This window comes from Etheostoma spectabile, chromosome 22 (assembly GCF_008692095.1).
Source record: "Etheostoma spectabile isolate EspeVRDwgs_2016 chromosome 22, UIUC_Espe_1.0, whole genome shotgun sequence".
Classification (NCBI taxonomy): Eukaryota; Metazoa; Chordata; class Actinopteri; order Perciformes; family Percidae; genus Etheostoma; species Etheostoma spectabile.
The window spans coordinates 22,540,469-22,560,470 of record NC_045754.1 but is presented as its reverse complement, the minus strand read 5'-3'; the positions used below and the strand labels follow the sequence as shown (position 1 = coordinate 22,560,470).

Below are 20,002 nucleotides of genomic sequence, written 5' to 3'. Positions count from 1 at the left end.
CCCCCTCCCTAGTAAGGACCTTTCACACCATTTTACACTGGCTCTGATAAGGATACTTGGACGATGGCAGTGTCTTGTGGTGGGGCTGTATGTAGAAGCAAAGCTGCATCTGGAGAGGGTCAGAAAAGGTCCCTCAGGGTTATAACAGAGGTGTCACCCCACCACCGCCAATTCCATCTTTTCAGAGAAGGAGGGCGAAGGCAGCAGTTAAGTGCGTCAAAGAGATGACATCTGAACCACATTGGACCTGCTCCACCAGTGTGTGTAATGCAGTTTTTACAAACATAAATTCAGGGTAAAGGCAATACCTCAGACTTCTTAAAAAGTCATGTCAACAACTTTCCTGGTTCTCTAACAGGTTAACAGAGGGTAGAGAATCCTCAGGGACCAGGGGATTCTGGCAGCCAACTTAACCAGGTATCGTGGGTAAGCGAATGCACAGCCCCACCTGCCCTCCCCAATACTGCAGAGGTGTTGAACCGGAAATATCGGTCGTGCTGTAAATGTAGGTTTCTATCGATACAATCACAAAACCGTTTACTGAGAAGGGGCCATTGTCAGCAACGAGACTGTTCTTTTCTGTTGGTGCAGACTTCAATTCTGTGGGACCCAAAATTTATAGGTTGCAACACGAAGGCCACTGGGACCAGGATCAGGCTACCAACTGCGCTGAAATCATGGGCCCCGAACCTTGGTTATGCTTTTAGATATTTGTGTGTAATTATCCACATGTAAGGATATACCTTTTTCTCAGGTACACATTAACTTTTTCCAGCTTTTCTTTTGCATTCCCAAAATTATTTCATTCAACTGTAAAGCGCTGTTAATTCCATGGATATCTGACAATGAAAGGGGTCCTTTGCGCACCCATGTCCAACTTGTCCAACATGTAGTAGTGGCACTCTAGTGAAATACATCCTTATATCACTCAGGGTATTGAGAATTCCGACTCTATTGCAGAATAAAGGTTGCTCTGTAAAGACCAGGATATGGTGGGAGCGATAAACGGAATGAAAGGGGCGAATTTCCAGGGATGTTAAACAGCCTTGATTCTTTCTCTTAAAAGGATAAGGAACCCTACAGTTTTCTAGCGTCGGGCTCTGAGCTTTTAGCCGTTCGAGCCTATATACATTTTTGCCACAGCTCCGAGTCCATATTCAACATTAGTGATTATGACCAAACAGGATTCATAAAAAAGAGGCGGGAAGGCAGTTGCAGACGCTTGCACATTGTTGATGCGGCAGTTAAAAACCGTCACAACTTTTACTTGACGTAATGAATGAGCCCTGTGACACTTGAGGGCCATTTTATGCTCAGTCTATGAGGGGGATGGCTGTGGTATAAACTTCATGGCAGGTTTAAAGTTTTGTGTTCAACCTCAGCATGAGGTTTAACCAGAAGACTACTTTATTTCCAGTCTCTAGATTCTCACGGCAAGGTGCCATGAGTTCCCGCATTTGCATTCTTAGAACCGATGATCACGCCAGTCACCCAATTGTTAGGTGTCACCAATATGCAGTTGTAACCAAATAAAACAGATCAATATCTCATTATTGCGGACCAATGTTTGTCCGTTGTAAGAGAACCTCCTCAGTCTCTTCCTCACCTACAGTATAGAGGAGTATGGAACGTTATAGGCTTTCAATTATGGGCAAGTCTGCACTACTCATTTTAAATAAAATCTGCTACACGTCAACCCTCTCTGAAACCATTCCCATTTTAAGCAGTTAAAATTAGACATTGAAGGTCTTCACCGTGCTAAACCGATGTTAAACATAACTATGTGACTTTGAACAGGTTTTGCAAGATATAGATATCAGCGGGACACTGCATCTGCAGAGATTTGTGAAAAAAAAAGAAAATCAGGGGGGGATTACTTTAGTCATAGTGCCCAGGCCAGTGTAGGCATGTCTTTGAGAAAATCGCTTATCAAAAGCTTGTGACATATTCACAACACTACCATGGCTAGTGCTACATGAGTGTTCTGCTGGTGAGCTAATTGCTAACACACTAGCAGCGGGATCAGCTACGTAAGTCAGACAATCAGTCGTTGTTTTACATATTACCGTGGTGTAATTTGGAGGGGCAAACTCAACTTTGCAGGAATTAATAATCCATTAGTGTTGTGATTCAGTGGTTTGATAGTAGCAAGGGATAGGTACTAATAGTTGAGCTGCCAGAACAAGAAGAGTTTATTACATCAAGACAGAGGCATTTGAATGTATTATTATATCAGGATGTTATGTCATGAAGTGGGACATGTCAGTGCAGACTCCGTTCTGTCACTGTGGCCGTGGTGGAACAAAAGGACATTAAATATGAACATCAGCAACATACCAAGCGCAAAGAGAAATGATGCAGCATAGGACACCCGAAATAGAGTGGCATACGTTGACACGTTTCTAGTCAGTATCCCCTGTAAATTGTCAGCTATCTTATTGTCAACTAAATGCCATCATTGCTGCCACAGGCGAAGAGCCGGTGACGCTGGAGAAGGATATGATGTCATGACACAACGGAACACATATGTTAATGAAATTGAATCACGCTACTCATCGAGTAGAAAAGAGCCATCGCAGTTAAAATGCTGGATGGATAAATAAGTCAATGCAATCGTAAAATGCTTTTAGAATGGGTTGTACCAGAGAGTAGTCCTTTATGAATGTTGTTTATATAGTGGTTTTCCTTTGTTACATTGTAAGCGTAAATTGAAAAGGCTTTTTCACACAATATTTAAACATGTCCATGAGACAAACAGGATCCAGAATTTAATACTTATGAGGTTGCCTCCTCATCTCGGTCCATTTTGCAAAGTTAGGTAGTTGAATGGGAAGGTGGACGAGGAAAGGGAAAGTGGGTGAACAAAACCTGAAACGAGTGACCATGTTGTTTCTGGGAACCAAAATGGGATTATCCTTTACATTGATCAACAGAAATCAAGAGAAGATGAGGACTGCAGATGAACAGTGTGTGTGAGTAAAAGAGGAGTCTGTGCATCTAGATTATGTGTATGTATACATCGGAAAGGGATTGTGTGTTTACAAGTCTTACACCACAAACAGTTGAATTGCTAAATTGCAGGGCTTTCCTCCTTCCCCCCCCCTCTTTATCTAACGTCCTGATAATTCAGCCCCTCACAGCTCGGCCTTTATCCTTGCAAGTACCATTAAGAGTTCCTGTGGAAGGTACGACTTGTGGAATTTGAATATTGTCGTAGGATGGGGCGGGTAGTTGCAGTAAGACGGGGCGGAGGTAGGACCATATCACCTGGGCAGGAAACAGGGCTGTGCTGGGTGTTTCATGGTCACTCCGGTGTGCACACTGTCCTCCCATGAACCAAAGGCCCTGCAGACAACTGGCTGCTGTTAGAATGGAAAGAAGGGAAAAAAAGTTATCTTTAGTATGAAGCAGTTACTGGCTTCTGACTGTGTTGTCTATGGCTTAATACACTGTCATACGCTATACCACACTCCGGTTCTAGTCCTACAACAGCTCACAGTTGTGTACACAAACACGGCATGTTGTTCAAAGGGCCAAGGTGTAAAGATTTTAGTTTTCTTCTTCATATTTAGCCAGGGTTGTTTCGGCGTGTATGCCCCTTCATTGTATAGTATTTGTCTAAATCTACTGTACCTGGCGGCTGCAGGGTTCCTGGTGAAGGAGACGCTGAAGCTGCTCGTCTCCAAGGGGCTGAACATCCTTCTGCGGACAAAAGAAGCAGACCACGCCAGAAAAATACTCCCTCATCAGCAGCACCCCGAGGTGAAAACAAAGAACATCCTAAACCTAACCCTTTCACTAATCCCAACATCATCAACCCACTAAGCTAAAGTATCGGGACATGGGATCGGAACCAGTCCCTTAATGGACCCACGCTAGGGTGAGAAGGGGGGGGAGCATGCATGAAATGTCACAGGGCGGGACTCTAACCCTGGACATTCTGCATCCTGAAGAATTGCGCCTGCATGCAAACGGAGCTAACCTGGCACAAGGACACGCTACTCAACTGTATAGGAATTATATATATATATCTATATATATATATCTATTATATATCTATATATAAATAAAGTTTACTTCCTTTACGATGACACGACACCCAATCAAACTTGCTAACAAAGGACTATGATGTTTCCAGGTAGGGTTGGGTATGTTTGTTCAAACAGGCCTGTGTGTGTGCGCGCTTTTGAGAAATGTCAGACCGCAAGGCTCATATTGTGGTACTGTGTCTATTTTTAACACTCTGAAATAACAATGAATGCTGCAATTAGAGGTAGACCAGGTTTTTGTTGGTAAAGGGCATGATCACTTTATTCTGGCGCAAGATATATACGCCAACAGGCACTGAACCCACCCTCCGATAATTGAATCGTATCGGCGGTCGAAACTCAATGAAAATCGCAAACTGGAATCGGACTTCAAAACAGGCGTCCCATTGGCGTGAATGTGAGCCTCCACTTAGAGTAGGTAAGAACAGCAAATCCCACACCACCCGTCAACCCTGCCCTAACCACAAAAGCTTGCGTAAGCCATCTTGTGTGTCAGGCAATGATGCGATCAATGGACAACAATCAAATGCTAAACGATATCTTTACTATTGATTGTAATGTTATTTCAACAACTTTTAAAAAGTAATTCATGAATGATTCTTTGCAACAGCAATCATTTCCAAATTCAGGCAAGGCCTATGAGGCTTCCTTTTTAAAACATAACACATCTAGGGCCCTATCAGAAGTCCACACGGCATGTTTAACATCTGGTAATCAGAACTGGCCTGGAACCCCAAGGCTAGGGCCCCCCCGAAAGGAGGACACTCAGTTCATGCATTCTGGTAATTTTTATGCTCTATTTCTACCGTTTCAAAATAAATAGGCTGGAAACTATCGTTATGTAAAAGGGAAAAAAATTCCACCCAATATAAAAACATAATGGACTATTTTGCATACGCTCTCAGTATTAGTATTAGTTCATCTATTCCTTTTAATTATATCTGATCAGCACGCATGTGCCAAGAATAATTGACTCTTCCCGCATCTTTTGTTGGGAAAGGAACGTCCTACATGGCATTGACAATATTCACTCCATTATTCATTATCCTTGTAATGCATAAATAACACCCTGACCGTAAACATTTCAGCGTTGAGCAAGATGTCTGCTTTGTTTCAACGCTTGTGAAATTCAAAATATAAACTAATCCCTTCTGTGTTCTATGAGGTTTGGAGGGAGTCATGATATTTAGTGAAAAAGAGGGGAGTTCTAATACATAGGTTTACAAGAATAACGTCACAATGTTTCGAAGATAATTACCTGCCCCAAGCTGCGGTGCACTCTGTGACTTGCTCTGCTGATACGGTCGATCTCAGACCTCCTGACGACCTCAAAGCCACTTTTTGGGGTTCTCTGGTATAGAATGAGACAGTTTAGGGAAGGGCTGTACGCGGCTCTACAGCGGAGTGGTAAAACCAACTACGGCAGAAATACACGGATCACAATGCGACAATTGCCCGCAGCAGGACAGACGAGCTGTGTCAGAAACATGAAGGCACAGCTTGTACAGCGAGAGTGACACCATAAGCCCGTGTCATATGTGTCAGTCAACTTTTCAATATAATCGGGCTATACTCAAAACAATTGGGTTGAAAGCCCGGGCAAAATCAGTGTCAGTGGGAACAGACGCCTCTTGATGCCAACATCGGGTGTTGGATGCGGGACGGTACTGCGGAGAGAGAAAGCTGAAACGCAGTGCCCTCCAACTGCAGCGATTCTGTTTATTTTTAAACAGGGCCAAGTGCGGAAACCCCCCAATCACCCAAGTAGGTGGAGGTGAAGGGGATTAGGACTTTCTAGCATCAGTGAGATTAGGGGGGAACGCAGCTCTAAACAGACAACCAGAAAACGGTGATGGGCATTTCTCCCAGTCTCGGTCACACAGCGCAGGTGCAGCTCGGACCCGAATTAGGTGCAACTCAGGTTATATTTCATAGTTTTGGCAGGGTCCTGTCCCAGCTTAATACGAACGTCTGTTGATCGTGGGACCAAGGACAACGACCATTGTAAGTTTATCAGCACGCACAATAACGATGATCATCAGAGCAGCATACAGTATTTTTTCTCCTCCGTGGTTCGTGAGCCCCCCAGTTTGGCGCGCTTAACTATTGAAAACAGGCTAAGAAAAGTATAATAAGTGCATCTGCCGTGTTGTCAGGGTCTTCTGTGATATCATAAGCGCAGGTTGGTGTATTTGTAGCTTCATCCATTGGGTTGATGGTCTGGTGTTGGTGAGTAGAAGGCTTGGCAGTGCGATTGGATCATAGACATAGCTGCAGGTAATCGTGTTAAACAGCACAATTGCTGTTTTCTATCGCTGTACTCTACTTTTATTGATCAAGAGAACTTAAAAATCAACGTGAATCTTATTTAGTGCTTTGTGGTCATTCTTTAAGTATCATGGGGTGCCATTTGGTTCTGGAGAAAGCTTCAAGTAGCAATACCCCGGACGAGCAACTGCCCGATCCAAACTGACAAATTTTGAACGGCACTGATACTAGTAACAATGCCTTTAAATTACATATGATGTAACACAGTAGACACAGAGGTATTATCATGGCTAGTAAACACAGTTCCACTAGTTGTGCCGTTGCAAAACAGTCCATTTTATATCCATGAAACGATGTCCATAGGCTGGGACATCCTCATCCAACAGGAAAATGCAGTTCAGTATAATCTGTTCTCTATGGGAGGTGTGGAACTTAGGCAGATTAATTGCTTTCAAAATTTGCGTAATTGTAGTGTCTCTTTAGTTTATCAAGCTGTAGCAGCTGAAAAGTACGACACTATAATACACTTTCAAACATTTTGACAGAAAGGGTACCTAAGGTACACACAGTAAAGTCCTTTGCCATTTGACTCTTGGCTCTAAAGTTGGGACTTTAAACTGTCCACCTGCAAGAGGATAATAGTTGAACAACACAAAACTGGAATCCCAAAAACAGAGAAGTACCATAGTTCTGGATGGAAGGGCTCTCACCCAGAGCGAGTACCACAGCAATCTCCTAGGAGCGACATCTGCAACGAAAAAAAAAACACAGCAAGGCCTATGTAGGGCAGCCAATAGCCTAAAAAAACACTTCTATAACAGCTGCATGTAAGTGAAAAATAGTAAATGTAACTGAAGTTGTTAACGCCTTCAATGCATACTGGGTTTTTAAACAGAGTGCTGTAAATTTGCTTAATGTACAACCACCCAGATGTGCCTTATCATTTCTATATGAGGTAGGCGTTCCAAGCCTGAGGGGCTTGACCTGCTATGCAAGTTTCCGCCTCTAACACTGTTTCTCAGACCAAAGCCATGCAAAATTACACCCTTTCACCATAGGTAAACAACTAGGTGGTGGGGCTATAGCAGGAGAAAAGAATGTGTTTGGCATATAACCCCCAAGACTGTACATTGCACATTAAAAATACCTCAATCATGATCCCTGGATTCAGTTGAATCCGAGATAATGGCATTGGTATTGGCACACATAGTGCATTCATTGGGTGGGGCGCGTGGAAGCGGAAGAGCGGTGTCTGCCACGGAAGGTGGGGGTCAATCCCTGGGACTTGCAGTCCCATGTGAATGTGTCCTTGGGCAAGACACTGAACCCTGAGCTGATGAGAGGTGGGAACCTTGTACGGCAGCCCGGCCACAGTGTATGAATGTGTTGAATGTCACTTATGATGGAAAGCGCTTGGCGTAGCGTGAAGATAGAAATAGATATATAAAATACAGCACATTACATTCAATGTGTTGAAGGCCTTTCTATGGAAAAATAATCTTTGAGTTTGTGTTCTGTAATACCTGACAAAACTGGGTTGAAAATAGAACAGAGATTAGCGTACGGTGACCTGGAAAAATGTAATTTGATTGGCTGCTAGATTTACTTAAAGAAATAGTCCCCTGCGAAACAGCAGAAAAGCCACTGGACTTTGGAGCACACACAGTCTTGTGACTACACGGAATTACAGTTAATTTAGAAGAAACAGTAAATGATCCTAGTTTTGTATTTATGTTTTGAAATTTTTAATTAAAAACAACAATCAAACAAGAGAGAACTTGGGTATCAAGACTTTTATTTACAGCGTTTTGTGTGAAAGTACCAAAGAACTTAAAGTCCTAATCTAGTGAGTCAACTCGTATGTTAGCACGGCACAATTGTAGCATAAAGACACTAAGAAAAACTGACGATGCGATTTTAGTAACACAAAAACTTAGTAAAGGACCTAAAAACACCGAAGGGCTGCATGGTACTTAATTAGGGTTTACCAGGGCCGAGGAGGTGTGTGGCATTGGGTTTCTTTCTTCAGTGTTGGATAAATGCACAGCAAACACACTGCTACTGTAATAATTTCAGGTAGTAATGTTTTTTGTTGCAGAGTTCAGTTAGTAGTTAAAAGTTGTCGGGTGGCACATTGTGTATAGACTTACATGAAGTAGCTGGTGGTATCCTTCAACATACACAGCAGTACTTTTTGGCTGTCTCACGTAAAAGCCAAGGAAGATAAGGCAGTATCAAAAAAACGTATACAAACCGATTTGAGAATTCTACAATGACATGCAGAGACTACCTGCATCCCTGTGCATTGAAACCCCTCATTTTCCATACTGGCTGCAGGTGTGAAGAAACTGGGAACTGTCTTGACATGATCGCGGAAAAATTAAGTCTGCTGTGAGCATTTATTTAATCATCTGCAGCAAAATCTCACTCAGTAAAGTAACAGTTTCAATAAGTTTAATACAGTAGCTCTGACTCTGAAATTCAATTTTTCAATCATAGAGTTACTTACACAAAGGTGTTAGTAACAGATTGCAGTTACCAGAGCTCACAGCCAAAAAGGAACTGGGACCCACAGCTAGGGAGAACGTGCAGTGGCCACGGATAGATGCTGTTTTTTAGATTTTGCATTATATACATATTTTTGAGGTTTGTGAGTGTCAAAGCTGTTGCCATGCTCGAGCAATGAGAGCCAATGTTAGTTGAGGTTCCGTCGGTCAAGCATTCGTAGTCAGACGGAAATGAAAGTACTTACATAATTAAATCGATGTATTGCAATAAATTTTTGGTAATAGGATATCCATGTCACAGAATAAACTGATACTTCTGGACGTCTCCTCCTTTCTTCAGAGCCACATCTCCCGGTTACATTTTCAGGTATTCCCCCAGTGCTATTCATCTCAGCCTCTAATAACGTAGGATTGATCAATTGTAACAGATACATACATGGGGAACTAGATGACTCGTATATTATACGTTTTTTCCACTTCTTGGTAACAGCTCGAATGCGCCTCTACTCAATTCTCTGAGTCACGGTTATTCCATTGGCAGATATGAGTAACGCCTCGCGGGCTGGTACCACATAGCTACGTGTGATCAGGATGTAATTTTCAACGTGACTCAGCACCAAGCATGCCGGCTAATCGCCGCACCGCAGGCAATTTGGTTTCAAAAGAAGCTGAAGAAGCAACAAAAATCACACCGCTACAAAAAACAGGTAGCTTTGGAATTACCCTCCGCGAATTCAGAAAACCGCGAACATGGCGACACAAGGGTTAGTTGAGTTTCCTGGTCAAGTGTTAGCTAACATTTCATGTTATGGGGCCCCAGTCATTTACTATAGTATATAAGAATGAACTTTAGAACCATACACCCAAAACCGTATGGCTGTGTACTGTTGTGTTTCAGAAGCTTCACGCCGAGACGTTCTGGTGGGCGATGTCCCGACCCGGTGAGATCTCTGGTTTGACCTGGCTGGGCTAGTATAATACTTTATGAGATACATGAAGAGGCTTATGACAACGACTGGAATGCATCGGGACAGCAAACGCGGGGGGGGGTGACGTGTCAAGGGTGCAGTAGAAGAGAAACCGGGAGGGTTAGATGCTACTTGAAAAAGCTTAAATACAAAACTTTATCTTTTGATGTTGTTGGCTGTTGATTTTTACGTAAAGTGTTTGCAATATTGGAACGACATAGCGCTCCTAAATAGCCGCTTATTTGAACATTTTGATAATGAGTAATAGTGCAGGAGGTAATCATAAGTCGGTGTCTGAACTACACTTTTTTTACACAGTCCCGTTTGATCTGGACACACACTCCGCCCTCTGGTCTGCTAATAAAAACACAGTGATCGACCATCACGTCGCGCAGGTTTCCACGTAACCTTTTGGTATCGCCCAGCTCGCTGGTAACCTCAACCTGAGGCTAGTACTAAAAAAAAGTTACCTGGTAGCAGGTCCATGACTTTCTTTTGTAATTGGAAAAAACCCAAAAAGGCGGTGAGTCAAGCGAGTTGGTTAGATACCAGCAGGTGGAAAACTGGGGTCTGTGCGTGGAGTCTGTCTGGACCACATAGCTCCGGTCTCTGTGGAGGGTAGCGATCTGTCTGGACCACATAGCTCTGGGATCTGTGGGAGGTAGCTAAGTCTTTGGAAACATAGCTCGGTTCTCTGGGGAGTTAGTAAGTCCGTATGGACCACATAGCTCAGGCTCGTGGAGGTAGCTAGTCTGTCTGGACCACATAGCTCCGGTCTCTGTGGAGGAAGTAAGTCGTTGGACCATAGCTCGGTCTTTCGGAGGGTAGCATATTGGCTGGACAATGCCGGTCTTGTGGAGGTAGCTAAGCTGTCTGGACCACATATCCTCTCGGTCTGTGGAGGTAGCTAGCCGTCTGGACCAATAGCTCGGTCTCTGTGGCAGGTAGCTAAGTCGTTGGACCCACAAGCTCCGGTTCTGTGGGAGGTAGCTAAGTATCCGTCTGGACCACATAGCTCCGGTCTGTGGAGGTAGATAGTCGTCCTGGACCAACATGCTCGGTCCTATGTGAGGTAGCTAAGTCGTCTGGACCACATAGATAGCGTCTCTGTGGAGGTAGCAGTCTGTCTGGACCACTAGCTCCGGCCTCTGTGGAGGTAGCTAAGTCTGTCGGGACACCAAGCTCGGGTCTCTGGTGGAGGTAGCTCAAGTCTGTCTGGACCACATAGCTCCGGTCTGTGGAGGTAGCTAGTGTCGGCCATAGCTCTTTCGTCGTGGAGGTAGCTAAGTCCTGTCTGGACCACATAGCTCGTTCTCATGTGGAGGTATTAAGTCTGGTCGGCACACATAAGCTCCGGTCTCTGTGGAGGTTGACAGACTTAGCTACCTCCACAGAGACCGGAGCTATGTGGTCCAGACGGACTTAGCTAACTCCACAGAGACCGGAGCTATGTTGTCCAAACAGACTTAGCTACCTCCACAGAGACCAGAGCTATGTGGTCCAGACAGAATAGCTACCTCCACAGAGACCGGAGCTATGTGGTCCAGACAGACTCCACTGCAGACTCCAGTTTTCCACTGCATGGTATCTACTCAACTCGCCTTGACTCTACTCGCCTTTTTTGGTTTTCCATTACAAAAGAAAGTCCCTGGGACCTGCTACCAGGTACTTTTTTTTAGTACTACCTCAGTTGAGGTTCCCAGCGAGCTGAGGCGATACCAAAAGGTGACGTGGAAACCTGCAGACTGCTGATTGGTCGATCACTGTGTTTTTAGCAGACCAGAGTGCGGAGTGTGTGTCCAGATCAAACGGGACATTTAAAAAAAGTCTAGTCAGACACCGACAGATTATCTACTCTCTGCACTATTCTCACTTATCAAATGTTCAATATTAAGGGCTATTAGGGGCTTTATGTCGTTTCCAATATTGCACACTGTTACTTAAAAAAAACAAGACAACAAATCAAAGAAAAGTTTTTATTTAGCTTTTCAAGTAGCGCATCTAACCCTCCCGGTCTCCTTCCTCTGCACCCTGTGACAGTCACCCCCCCCCCGGTTCTGCTGTCCCAGATGCATCCCAGTCGTTGTCATAAGCCTCTTCATGACTCTCATAAAGATTATACGTAGCCCAGCAGGTCAGAACCAGAGATCTCACCGGTCGGACATCGCCCACCAGACGGTCTGCGGCGTGAATGCTCTGAAACACAAACAGTACACAGCATACATGTTTTGGTGTGTAATCATGGTTGCTAAAGTTCATGTACTTTATATAGCGTATAGTAAATAGTGACTGGGGCCCCTAACACATGCAAATGTTAGCTAACGTTACCAGGAAACTTAACTCACCCTTTTGTGTCGCCATGTCGACGTCTGAACTCCGGAGGAATTCCCAAACTCCTGTTTTTTTAGCGGTGATTTTTGTTGCTTCCTTCAGCTTCTTTTGAAACAAAACATTTCTTCTGGCTGCGGCGAGTAGCCGGCATGCTGTTGTGAGTCACGTTGAAAATTACATCATCACACGTAGCTATGGTGACCAGCCACGCTGAGGCGTTACTCAATCTGCAATGGAAAACGGACGCAGAGAGTCGAGTAGAGGCGAGTCGAGCTGTTACCAGAAGTGGAAAAACGTCATAATATACATCATCTAGGCACCATGTATGTATGTTAAATTGATCAATCTACTGTAGTAGAGGCTGAGATGAATCACTGAATACATGAAAATGTAACCAGGAGGTGGCTCTAAGAAAGGTCAGAGACTCACAGAAGTTATCAGGATTTATGTACTGGGGACCATGGATATCTATACCAAATTTAATTGCAATACATCCATTTAAATGTATTAAGTCATTTCATTTCCATCTGGACTAATGCTTTACCGACCGGACATCATACTAACATTGGCCTCTTGCTGCTAACAGGGCAACAGATGTGAAACTCAACCTCAAAAATAAAGTCAATATGCAAAATCTAATAAAACAAGCATCTATCGTGCCACTGAAAAGTTCCCTAGCTGTTGGCACAGTTCCTTTTTGTGCTGTGGAGCTTCTGGGAACTGCAATCTGTTATCTAACACACTTTGTGTAAGAAATCTTATATGATTGAAAAATTGAATTCCAGAGTCAGAGCTACTGTATGTAAAACTTATTTAAACTGTTACTTTAACTGAGTGAAGAGTGTTTTGCTGAAGATGATTAAATTAAAATGACAAAGCAGACTGAATTTTTCCAGAGATCATGTCAAAGACAGTTCTCCAGTTTCTTCACAACTGAAGCCAGTAATGGAAAATGGAGGGTTCATGCACAAAGGATGCAGGGGAATCTCTGCATGTCATTGTAGAATTATCTCAAATCGTTTTGTATATAGTTTTTGATAACTGCCTTAATCTGTCTTGCTTTTACAGTGTGTAGAAGCCAAAAAGTACTGCTGGTATTTTGAAGGCGGATACCCCATCTACTTCATGTAAGTCTACACAATGTGCCACTCCTACAACTTTTAACTAATAAACTGGAAACTCTGCAGACAAAAACATTACTAAATAGAAATTTTACAGTATGCAGTGTGTTGGCTGTGCAGTTTATCCAACACGTGAAGAAAAGAAACCCAATGCCACCACACCCTCTCGGACCTGGTAAAAACCCTAATTAAGTTACCCATGCAGCCCTTCAGGTGTTTTAGTCCTGTTACTAAATGTTTGTTGTTAATAAGAAATAGCATCAGTCAGTTTGTTATTATTGCGTTTATGCATACATATTGTGAGTGCTACAAGTTGACTCACTAGCTTAGGACTTCAAAGTTCTTTGGTACTCAACACAAAACGTCTGTAAATAAAAGTCTTGAATCCAAAGTTCTTCGTTTGATTGTATTTCCATAGAAATGGCTTCAACACATATGAATGTAAATGTGCTGTATTGATAAATCTTTTCTAGTCTTAACGACTACTCAAAGCGCTTTTACATCATACAGGATACATTCACACACATTCATACACTGTGGCCGAGGCTGCCGTACAAGGTGCCACCTGCTCATCAGCTCAGGGTTCAGTGTCTTGCCCAAGGACACTTCGACATGGGACTGCAGTGCCAGGGATTGAACCCCCAACCTTCCGATTGGCAGACAACCGCTCTTCCACTGAGCCACAGCCGCCCCAATGGAATGCATTTATGTGTGCCCAATTACCAAGGCAATTATCACGAGATTCAACTGAATCCAGGGAATGCATGGATTTGAGTAGTTTTAATGTGCAATGTACAGTTTGGGGGTTATAGGGCCAAACACATTTTTTCTGCTATATCTCCACCTAGTGGTTTACCTAGTGGTGAAAGTGTGTAATTTTGCATGGCTTGGGCTGTAGAAACAGTGTTAGAGGCGGAAACCTTGCAATAGCTAATCCCAGCCCCCTCAGGCTTGGACGCCTAATAATAAATAAAATGTATAGGGCAGCAGTCTGGGTGTGGTTGTACAATATAAGCAAATATACAGCAATCTGTTTAACCACATTATGCATTAAAATGCGTTAACAACTTCAGTTACCAATGTACTATTTTTCACTTACAGCAGCTAGTTATAGAAGTGTTTTTTTAGGCTAATTGCTGCCCTACATATGCCTTGCTGTGTTTTTTTTTTCGTTGCAGATGTCGCTCCTATGAGGATTGCTGTGGGACTCGCTGCTGTGTGAGAGCCCTGTCCATCCAGAGACTATGGTACTTCTGGTGAGTTCCAGTTTGGGTTGTGTCTACTATTATCTCTTGCAGGGGTGGACAGTTTAAAGGTCCCAACTTTAGAGCCAAAGAGTCAAATGAGAAAAGGACTTTACTGTGTGTACCTTATGTACCTTTCTGGTCAAAATGTTTGAAAGTGGATTAATATGGCTTACTTTTCAGTGCTGCTCACAGCATTGATAAAACTAAAGATACACCAAAAATTACCACAGCAAATTTTGTAAGCAATAAAAATCTGCCTAGAGTCAACACCTCCCCATAGAGAACAGATATAACTGAACTGCATGTTTCTGTGGGAGGAGGGATTCCCAGCCTAGGGGGCAGCTTTTATCAGGGGAGATAAAAATGGACTGTTTTGCAACGGCACAACTAGGTGTAACTTTGTTTACTAGCCATGATAATACCTCTGTGTCTACTGTGTTACAAATAATAATTTAATTTAACATATAAATTGTTACTAGTACAGTGCCTGTTCAAAATTTGTCAGTTTGGATCGGGCAGTTGCTCGGCCTGGGGTATTGCTACTTGAAGCTTTCTCCAGAACCAAATGGCACCCCATGATTACTTAAAGAAGGACCACAAAGCACTAAAATAAGAATTACGGTTGATTTTTAAGTTCATCTTGATCACTATAAAGATGAGAGTACAGTCGATAGAAAAAAACGAGCCAAATTGGTGCAGTTAACACGGAGTACCTGCAGCTATGTCTATGAGCAAATCGACACTGCCAAGCCTTCTACTCACCAACACCAGACCAATCAAACACAAAATGGATGAGCTACAAATACACACGAAACTGCTGCGTGATGATTATCACAGAAACATGACACACGGCAGATGCACTGATTATAATTTTCTTAGCCAGTGGTTTTCAATAGGTAAGCGCGCCAAAACTGGGGGGCGTCAAAGAACCACAGGAAGGAAAGAAAAAATAACTGTATGCTGCTCTGATGATCAATCGGTTATTGTGCGTGCGTGTATAAACTTTAAAATGGGTCGTTGTCTTGTCCCAAGTCAACAGAAGTTAGTATTAAGGCAGGGGACAGGACCCTGCAAAAAACATAGGAAATATAATCCTGAGGTTTCACCTATTCGGGGTCCGAGGCTGCACCTGCCGCTGTGTGACAGAGACTGGGAGAAATGCCGATCACGCGTTTCTGGTTGTCTGTGGAGAGCGAGTTCCCCCAGATCTCCACTAATGCTATGAAAGTCCTAATCCCCTTCACCTCCACCTACTTGTGTGATTGGGGGGGTTTCCGCACTGACCCTGGTTAAAAATAAATACAGATCAAGGCTGCAGGTGGAGGACGACTTGCGTTTATTTCTCTCCGCAGTACCGTCCCGCATCCAACACCTCTGTGCATCAAAAGCGTGGCGTCATTGTTCCCACTGACAGCTGATTTTGCCAGGGCTTCAACCCTAAGTGTTTTGAGTATAGCCCCGAATGTATTTTGAAAAGTTGACTGACAAATATGAAACGGGCTTAGTGTCCACTCTCGCTGTAAAAAGCTGTGCAGCTTCAGGTTTCTGGACACGCTCTGCTGTCAACATGCTGCGGCAGATGTGTCGCATTTGTTCTCCGTGTATTTCTGCCGTAGTTTTGGTTTTCCACCTCCGATGTAGAGCAGCGTACAGCCACTTCCCTAAACTGTCTCATTCAGAGACCAGAGACCCAAACGGGGCTTTGAGTCTGTCAGGAGGTCTGAGATCTACCGGATCAGCAGAGCAATCACATATTGCACAGCAGGCTATGGTGCAGGTAGATTATCTTCTGAAACATTGTGACGTTATTCTTGTAATAGCCTATTGTATTATAACTTACCCTATTTTTCACTAAATATCATGACTCCTCCAAACCTCAGAGAACACAGATGGGATTAGTTATATTTTGAATGTGCACAAAGCTTTGAACATAAGCAGAAATCTTGCTCAAACATCTGAAATGTTACGGTCCAGGGGTTTATTAATTCATTAAAATGAATAATGAATAATTGAGGTGAATATTTGTCAAATGCACATTTAAGGAAGTTACTTTCCCAACAAAAGAGGAGGGAAGAGTAAATTATGCTTGGCTACATGCGTGCTGACTCAGATATAATTAGAAAAGGAGAATAGATTAAACTAATACTAATACTGAGAGCCTTACTGCAAAATAGTCCATTATGTTTTTATATTTGGGTTGTAATTTGTTTCCCTTTACATAAAGATATTTCCAGCATATTTATTTTGAAAAAGGTAGAAATAGAGGCATAAAAAATTACCAGAATGCATGAACTGAAGTGTCTTCCAGTTTCGGGGGGTGGCCCCTTAGCCTTTGGGTTGCCAGGCCAGTTCTGATTAGGCCAGATGTTAAGCATGCCTTGTTGACTTCTCGATAGGCCCACTAATGTTCAATGATTTTAAAAGTAGCCTCAATTAGGCCTGCATGAATTTGGAAATGATTTGCTGTTGCAAAGAATCATTCATGAATATACTTTTAAAAAAAGTTGTTGAAATAAAATATACAATGCAATATTAAAAAATATATTTACATTTGATATGTTGTCATTGAATCTCATCATTGCCTGGAACACACAAAGGATGGCATTTACTGCAGAGGCGTGTGTGGGTTAGGGCAGGGGGACGGGGGGGGGGGGGGGGCTTGGCTGTCCTTACCTACTCTAAGTGGAGGCTCACATTCACCCAATTTGGAACGCCTGTTTTAGGCCGATTCCAGTTTGCGATTTTTCATTGAGTTTGACCTGCCGATACGATTCAATTTATAGGGAGGTGTGTTCAGGTGCATTGTGGGCGTATTACTATCTTGCGCCAGCAGAAAGTGATCACTCCATTTACCAACAAAAACCTGGTCTAAAGTCAATAATGCAGCATTTCATTGTTATTTCAGATTGTTAAAAAATAAACACAGTAAAATAAATATAGCCTTGCGGTATGACATTTCTCAAAGCGCACACACAGGCCTGTTTGAACATAAACAGTAACCCTAACCCTACCTGGAAACATCATGTAGTTTCTTTTTTAGCAAGTTTGATTTGTGTGTCATCGTAAGGAAGTAAACTTTATTTATATATATATATATATATATATATATATATATATATATATATATATATATTCCGATACATTTTAGCTGTCATTGTGGCCGGGTTAGCTCAGTTGGCAGAGCAGGCGCAAATATACTTGCATGGATGCAGAGGTCCAGGGTTAGAGTCCGCCCTGTGACAATTTCATGCATGTCTCCCCCCCCTTTCTCACCTAGCTGTTGTGTCCATTAAAGACTGGTTGCCGATCCTCATGTCCCTGATACTTTAGCATTAGTGTGTTGATGATGTTGGGTTAGTGAAAGGTTTAGGTTTAGGATGTTCTTTGTTTTTCACTCAGGGTGCTGCTGATGATGGGAGTATTGTTCTGCTGTGGTGCTGGCTTCTTTGTCCGCAGAAGGATGTATCCATCCCCTTTGAGAGACGAGCCAGCTTTCAACGTCTCCTTCACCAGGCACCCTGTCAGCACGCCAGGTACAGTAGGATTTAGACAAAATACTATACAAATGAAAGTGGCATACACAATGCCTAAAATACCCTGGCTTAAAATATTAAGAATAAAACTAAAATCTTTAGCACTCTTGGCCTCTTTTGACAAACATGCCAGGTGTTTTGTAACAAACTGTGAGCTGTTGTATGACATGATGAACCATGAGTTGTGTATATAGGATGACAGTGTATTAAGCCATAGACCACACAGTCTAGAAGCAAGTAAATGCTTAATACTAAAGATAACCTTTTTTTCCTCTTCTTTCCAGTTCTACAGCAGCCAGGGGGTCTGCAGGGCTTTGGGGTCAATGGGATGACAGGTGGCGACACAGGAGTTACCATGACACACCCAGCACAGCCTGGTTCCGCCCATATGATGATGGGTGCCTACCCTCCTCCTCCGTCTTACTGCAACTACCCGCCTCCATCCTACGAACAAATATTTCAAAATAGCCACAAGAAGTAACTTCCACAAGGAACTCTTGATATATGGTACTTGGCAAGGATAAAGGGCAGGAGGCTGTGAGGGGCTGAATTATCAGGACGGTTAGATAAAGATGAGGAAAGCCTGCCAATTGATGCAATTCAACTGTTTGTGGATGTAAGACTTGGAAAACACACAATCCCTTGTCCTGTGGATACAATAACCAGAATCTAGATGCACAGACTCACTCTTTTACTCACACACACTGTTTCATCTGCAGTCCTTCATCTTCTCTTGATTTATGTGGATCAATGTAAAGGGATAATCCCATTTTGGTTCAACAAAAGACAAGCAAGGATGCACTCGTTCAGGTTTTTGATTCACCCACTGTCACCTGTCTCGTCCACCTTCCCAATGCAACTACTCTAACTTTGCAAAATGGAACAGAGAATGAGTCAAACTCATAATGTATTAAAATGCTGGATACTGTTTGTCTCAATGGACAGTGTTTAAATAATTGTTTAGAAAAGCTTTTCAATTTAACAGCTGACAAATGTAACAAAGTAAAACACACTATTATAAAACAACATTCATAAAGGACTATCTCTGTACAAACCATTCTAAAAGCAATTTTAAAGATGGCATTGACTTATTTTCCATCCAGCATTTTACTGCAAGATGGGCTCTTTACTAAGCGATGAGTTCTTGATTCAATTTTCATTACAGTATGTGTAGTCCCGTTGTGTAATGACATAATGATCTTCTCCAGCAGTCACCGGCTCATTCTCCTGTTAGCAGCAATGATGCATTTAGTTGACAATAAGATAATTCTGACAAGTACAGGGTGATACTGAGCTAGAAAAGTGTCAAACGTATGCCACTCTATTTCTGGTGTCCTATGCTGCCATATTTCTCTTTGCTGGTTGGTATGTTGCTGCTGTTCATATGGGTAATGTCCTTTTGTTCCACCACACCACAGTGCCATAACGAGAGTCTGCCACTGACATGTGCTCCACTTCATGACATAACATACTGATATAATAATACCTTCAAATGCAGCTGTCATTGATGTAATAAACTCTATACTTTTCTGGCAGCTAAACTAGTTAGTCTATCCCTTGCTACATATTAATCCAATGGAATCAACAACAATAATGGATTATTAAATTCATGCAAAGTTGAGTTTGGACCACCAAATTTACACCACTTTAATATTAAAAACAAACTGACTTGATTGTGCTGACTTACGATAGCTATCCCCGGCTAGCTAGTGTGTTAGCAATTAGCTCACCAGCAGAACACTAGCATGTAGCACTAGCCATGGTAGTGTTGTGAATATGTCAACAAGCTTTTTGAATAAAATATTTTGCAAAGACATGCCTAAACTAGGCCTGGGCAATATGAACTAAAAGTAATCCCTGATTTTCTTTTTTTTCACAAAAATCAATCTGCAGATGACAGTGTCCCGCTTATATCTATATCTTTCAAAACACTGTTCAAAGCAACATAGTTATGTTTAACAATCTGGTTTAAGCAGGG

At 42.6% G+C, this 20,002-nt stretch overlaps 1 protein-coding gene across 1 annotated transcript in view; it reads left to right on the top strand.

The window, feature by feature from the left end:
* vopp1b (VOPP1 WW domain binding protein b) overlaps positions 1-19,840 on the top strand; it is a 27,718-nt gene extending 7,878 nt beyond the window's left edge. Inside the window, exons 2-5 of the mRNA XM_032503963.1 lie at positions 13,192-13,250; positions 14,423-14,500; positions 17,891-18,024; positions 18,309-19,840. Of these exons, the coding sequence (XP_032359854.1) occupies positions 13,192-13,250; positions 14,423-14,500; positions 17,891-18,024; positions 18,309-18,505 (468 nt within the window). The 3' untranslated portion in view covers positions 18,506-19,840. The remainder of the gene's footprint in view (positions 1-13,191; positions 13,251-14,422; positions 14,501-17,890; positions 18,025-18,308) is intronic.
* The last annotated feature ends 162 nt before the right edge of the window (positions 19,841-20,002 follow it).